At 43.8% G+C, this 6,871-nt stretch overlaps 1 protein-coding gene across 1 annotated transcript; it reads right to left on the reverse strand.

Moving 5' to 3' along the window:
* Nucleotides 1-571: 571 nt before the first annotated feature.
* On the reverse strand, nt 572-6,288 carry adora1b (adenosine A1 receptor b; the record flags this gene model as incomplete). The annotated part of the gene is made up of 2 exons (XM_084333478.1): nt 572-1,409; nt 5,948-6,288. The coding sequence occupies 2 exons, from the start codon at nt 6,286-6,288 to the stop codon at nt 572-574; spliced, it is 1,179 nt and encodes a 392-aa protein (XP_084189604.1).
* Between the last annotated feature and the right edge of the window lie 583 nt (nt 6,289-6,871).

Raw genomic sequence — 6,871 nt, forward strand, 5'->3', positions numbered from 1 at the left:
TTATGTTGCTACAGTTTCACCTTCACACGAGTATTACATTCATATTCTTCAGCCATTTGTTTCCAAAAAAACACACAGTTTTATAGTAGTAAGACGAACCTGATCTATTGACGGTACAAACACCTTGATCCTACAGTAAGTCACATAATTCTGTTGATAACATTTGATAATCGGATAATGATCAACCACAATACTGCAATATTGCACACTTTGTAATAGCCACACCGACTGTTTCACCAAAAATAAATAGAAAATAAATGTAAGCTTAACGTCTTCAAAGAGACTTACATTATTGCAAGTTCATGAATACCCTTTTTCACCGTAATTCATTTTTGTACTTCTGTTCTGCTCAATCTCATATACACACCTCCTGAGTTTAGACGCATGATCTCTCCATCTCTGAGACTTAGGCTGCAAGTCGCCACGCCTCCATTACAACGGCATCCTAGCATTTCATACCAACTCTCCCACTCTTCGTTGGAATACATTCAAAATGAGGAGTCAAACGATACTCCTGCAATGATCTCCACTGATTTCCAAATATATTAAACACCTCGGTCCAGTCCTGGGATTAGATCTTGTTCTGCTCCAGTATGGACGGCGGTTCTTTAGATTCTTTGAGTTGTTGTGGCGGGCCATGGTTCTGGTTCTGGCTCTGCTCCAGTTCAGGTAGTGGTGACAGTTTTGGTGGGTCAGGGTTGACTTCCTTCCCAGGGGGCTGCGGGGGTGTCGCTGCCTGCTGTGGGTTGTGCTCATGGTTCTGGTTCTGGCTCTGCTCATGGTTCTCTTTCCTCTCGCTCACCTGTGTCTCCAGGGGCGGCGTGTCCTTGCAGCAGAAGTACTGCTCCCAGATCTTCAGGAAAGCTGTGCGGAACTTCTTGATGCGGAAGGCGTAGATGATGGGGTTGACGGCGGAGTTACCGTGGGTCAGCAGAATGGCGATGAAGATGAGGAACATGGGCTTTTGGCAGTGGGGACAGAAGAGGGTGATGCAGTTGAGGATGTGGAGGGGGAGCCAGCTGATGGCGAACAAGAAGAGGACCAGGGCCAGGGACTTAGCCAGCTTCAGCTCCTTGTCGTAGTACTTGTTGGGGTCCGCGTGGCTGGTGGTGACCTTCTTCTTGTTCAGATGCTTGTGGATCATGTAGAAGATCTCCACGTAGATGACCAACATGAGCAGCAGGGGCGGCAGCACCCAGCCGAAGAAGTTGAAGTAGACCATGTAGTCCATGCTGATGACATTTTCAAACTGGCAGGTGATGATGAGATCAGGGCTGATGGAGCCGTTCTGCTGGAGGCGCCACAGGTTGTTCCAGCCCAGCATGGGGGTGAGGCCCACTACGAACGCCACGGTCCAGCACACCACCACCGCCAGCCCCGCCCGCCGGGGGGTCACCACTCGCCTGTAGCTGCGGAGAGAACATAACGACGCAGCGTCAGCATCTTGCGTCTGTAACAATGTAAGCATGATATAACCAAGATTGTCACATTTGCAGTCTCCATTGGCCTCTACTAAACATGTATAATCCAGTGGTTAGAGGCTTTCTCGTTGTACAATATAGCTTAATAAATGGTAAAACTGTATTTCAGATAAAAGCGTTATTCCACTCATCCTGCATACTTAAAATCCCATGGCCACCAACTTAGCTACATTCCTGCAATATAAATTACAGCAGTCAGCCCCCTATGAATACAAACCTATTCTCCCTCAAACCCAAACCAATTATTCCTCATCAGCATTGCTGCTTTTTGTGCTCCTTTTGCTCGTGGCAAAGGTGATTTGCGGTTTCTAAAACTGACTTCATAAAGTCTGCTACAGTATCGTGGCAGGGTGTTGAACATACACTGCAGTGGCTTGGTGCACTACAACAGCAATGGCGGGGCAATGCAGGGCACATTAGCCTTAAGCATGTTTTATGGGGCTGCTCTAAGGTAGCCCGGGCTACAGCTTGCAGGCAGGTCACAGGGGATCAGGAAGTGAGGCTGTACGAGCGTTCCAGCGCATGGCTGTTGACTTGTGACCTGCATCATCATCAGCCTCACCACTACGATCATCATCATCATCATCATCATCATCATCATCATCATCACCACCATCATCACCACCACCACTATCTCATTATCATCACTACCACGATCATCATCACCACCATCACCACTCACCACCTTCATCATCACCACAATCATCATCATCATCATCACCACCACCACCATCATCATCATCATCATCATCATCATCATCATCATCATCATCATCATCATCATCATCATCATCATCATCATCACCACCACCACTATTCCCCCAGGCCATCAGAACACTGATCTCTCCACACACAGGCACACATGAATACACACACACACACACACACACACACACACACACACACACACACACACACACACACACACACACACACACACACACACACACACACACACACACACACACACACACACACACACACACACACACACACACACACACACACACACACACACACACACACACACACACACACACACACACACACACACACACACACACGCACACACACACACACACCACATCCTGCACTCTCTCACACACAAACACACTACTATACAGCTCACTTTAAACACAAAAGAAAAGGTCACTTTAGGAGAAAAAACATAACTATGTTTTTGTATAGTATAGTTAGTATAGTTTAGTTATATAGTTTAACTGTATTGTTGTATAGTATATTAAGCATGTTTTATGGGGCTGCTCTAAGGTAGCCCGGGCTACAGCTTGCAGGCAGGTCACAGGGGATCAGGAAGTGAGGCTGTACGAGCGTTCCAGCGCATGGCTGTTGACTTGTGACCTGCAGGGAATGACACAGAGAGGCTTTTAGCCTGTGAGCCATGCCTGCAGGCTATGATGTAAACACTGTCCACTTCATGTAACTGTAGGCTATAGCTATGCAATGTGATATTCATTCAGTCATTCATTCAACCTTCATTTACATCCTCAGAGATGACCGGGTGTGGCAAGACAGTACCCCCGAAATAGCTTTTTTCCGACAATATTGAGATGTTGTTATATTTTGCGTCCTTAATTAACATGTCTTATTTCAAACTAGTGGCAATAAAATATTGAAAACAGACAATTAGTTGCTCATTTTACTTAATTTTCTCAGATTTTGTCTGATTGTGTCCATAGATCACAATTACAATACAGAACTTTGAGGGTGTTTTCTCAAAAACTAGTTTTTATGCATTTTACTTACACACAAAGACATGGAACTCCATTTCCCTATAGTATACCTACACACACCATACTTTACAGATTTCTTCCCATCCATATCCTGCTTCTAATTACAGAAGGGTTTGTTGATATATCATTCAGAGCCGGGTTTATAGTACATTTTATACCAAAACTAGGCGAAAATCGATATTTTTTTATGACAGATATAGACCTGATTATTACCTGATGTACGGGCTGATAATAGCCACAATCCCTTCTGGAAAAAGTTTAGTTTTGAATGTATCAACAAAATGAAATAAAGTTTTTGAATCTGGCATTATCCATGTTGGTGATTTGTGTCTTGGCGATATATGCAAATGTATGCATATTTAATGAGGAAGTGCCTCATTTGCATATATAAACATACAATTCAGAAAACGTGCAATATATTTTTTCTTAGTTTATATGTACATAACAAACTGGGAAAGTTTCATAGTGATATCTATTCAAATATCTTTTTTTCCCATTAGGGGGTACTGTCTCACCGTGCAATATAATCTGACCTCTGTTGAAGCTTAATGATAAATTATGTGTTGTTATTTAGTCTGACACAGTTGGCATGTGCCTGATTGGGGTATTGATTAGACATGTTTGTTATGATAAGTCCATGTCTGGGGTGCGGAGACACACCCTGACACAGGGAGACTGTCTCCTTGGAATAAATCAGATAGCGATCACCTTATCAAATCAAGTGTGCACAGGGAGACACAATAACGTGGTCCATATTGACCTAATGGTGAGCAAATCATACAAATGAACCGGAAAAAGATGATTGACACAGCCCTTTGTTGCAACTTCTGTCCATATCAACAATTGAATTATGGTGTGGAGAAGGGAGTGTCTGTGGCAGTACTAACACTTCGGAGAGAGAGGTGGATAATAACTCTAGAACATGGCATGGGCATGGCCCACTGTTTGTGCATAATTTAATTGCACAACAGCTGCTCCTTATTTTGGGTTCCATCTCTCAGGGCGATCACCAAGTGGAGGAATGAGCCGGTTCTACTTCATTCAGTTAATAGAGGGAGATTACTACACTATCAGATCACATGAAGCAGAATAGCCTATTTCATGAAAGTGGCTGCGTGAAGTCACTGGGAAATTGCAGATTTTAATATAATTTGAGAAGGAATATGAGATAGTGAAAGAAAGAAAAAACGACTGCCGGCAAGACACTAAAATGCATGACAAATTACAACACATTTCTGTAAGCCTGGGAGACAGCGGTTTCTTGAACAGAAGATTAAATGTGAGGGTATCACTGAGAAGGTTCTTTGACGCCCTTGTTGTACTGTTATTCTCCAGTTCAGCTCGGCTTCTCCGTCTTTTGTTTCTCCGTCATGGTAAGGCAGAGTGTGTGCCTCAGACACACAGGTGGTGAACTGAACACATTTTAATTGGAAATGTATCTTTGATCTGCACTCCACAAAACGCAGAGAGTGAAATCTTCCTCTACTCCCCCAATTGATCAGGTGCAGATAATGTGAAAGACTTTGACAGAGAGTGAGACTTGAATGTATTAAGACTCCCACACACATTTGCACCTCTTCTCCTCCGGTCCAGAGCACAGAGGGGCTTATTAGAACTGTAGGTTGATCGGCTATGCTCTGGTAAGCTGTCATCTCTGTGGTGTCAGTGAGATCCTGATGCCATATGGGGGGACTGACAGGATGTAAAGTATCATCCCATATGGTGAAATAAGACCCGGGAGAAAATCAATGTTAGGGAACCTACAGGAGCTGGCAATGTCTATGTCCACAGGGCTTTTCTGTAATATGAGACTGGCATTACTACCTAGCTATAATCACCACTACCACTCACCATCACCACTCACCACCACCATCATCACCACCATCATCATCATCCTCACCACTACGATCATCATCATCATCACCACCATCATCACCACCACTCATTATCATCACTACCACGATCATCATCACCACCATCACCACTCACCACCTTCATCATCACCACGATCATCATCATCATCATCATCATCATCATCATCATCATCATCATTATCACCACCACCACTATTCCCCCAGGCCATCAGAACACTGATTTCTCCACACACACACACACACACACACACACACACACACACACACACACACACACACACACACACACACACACACACACACACACACACACACACACACACACACACACACACACACACACACACACACACACACACACACACACACACACACCACATTTAAACACACACACACCACATTTAAACACAAAAGAAAAGGTCACTTTAGGAGAAAAAACATAACTATGTTTTTTGTATAGTATAGTTAGTATAGTTTAGTTATGTTTAACTGTATTGTTGTAGTATATTGTATATAGTAGTGGACTCATTACCTTTTAATTCGTAAGCTTAGCATTGTATTGTATTTTATCTCAGTACTTTTTATGTCTATTTTATTATCTATTCTATTTTATTCTATTATTATTTGTATTTTTTGCACAATCAAGGCGGGCATGGCCACCTTCATTTCAATATATGTCTCGTGATACCTCTTGAATCTTGAATCTTGAATCTAATTATCATCACTACCGCCACCATCGTTGGCACTCGCCACATTCCAGTATACCCGCTCCACCTGCTCAGCATTTTTGCTAAACAGTCCTGAAGGTTAAAAGTCTTGACCTGATTCATTGAAACATTACCTGGTTGGGATCTTGACCCTGAGATAGCGGTCAATTGCAATTGCCAAAAGAGCCAGGATGGAACTTTGCGTCAGCACCAACACCGTGCACGCGACGAGCAGGCAGCTGTAAAAGTGAGTTTGGAGTCCGATGCTAATAGTGATGGCCAGGGGGATGACGAGGGCTCCCACTGCGATATCCGCCAGAGCCAGGGAAACGATGAAACAAAAGGTGGTATCTCTCAGCGATTTATTAATTTTCACCGCCCAAACCACCATCACATTTCCTATGACAGATGAGAGTGCAATTACTACCTCCATCCCAATATAGAGCGCTTGGGCTGAAGAAAGAGCGCCAGGCATCTTTACAGATGATTTTGTCCTAAATAAGAATACGAATTGATCCCAATAAAGTAGGTTTTGAAGATCCAACAAAGCAGTCGTTTGATATGTTACACCGTCTTGCAAGTGTGATGCGCGTCCACGTTCCTCGGATTATTTAGCATGCAGAAGTTCTGACAAACCCAGTCTGTGAGGTGATGTGTCAGCATATTAACCAGTACTGCATCTAAATCAACGGTTATCCCTCGGAGCAGGTGCTGTGGTCCCGCGGCTATTGTGCGCTGTCCTTGTCCTGTGTCCTGCGCCTCCACTCCGCGGAATACACCTGCTCTTGAGAGGACCATCCTTACACGCGTAATTATCCAAAATAACACTTCAGAGTCGTTTCATGTCTTGTTATATATTTTTTTGAAAAGTCCATTGATAACATAGGGTTTACAAATAAATAAGAAACAGCCAACTATCTTCGAAAGAGCGCACACGCGGTTGCAGGGTCCATGCATGCACTGCAGGCAGCTGCTCTCCCGTTATGACTCGAGCGAGAGAAATATTGCGGTGACCTAGTATAGCTCTGTGCTTAGCTCTCCTCTGATGGGGTCCATCC

The sequence above is a fragment of the Notolepis coatsorum genome, assembly GCF_963971535.1.
Source record: "Notolepis coatsorum genome assembly, chromosome: 17".
Classification (NCBI taxonomy): Eukaryota; Metazoa; Chordata; class Actinopteri; order Aulopiformes; family Paralepididae; genus Notolepis; species Notolepis coatsorum.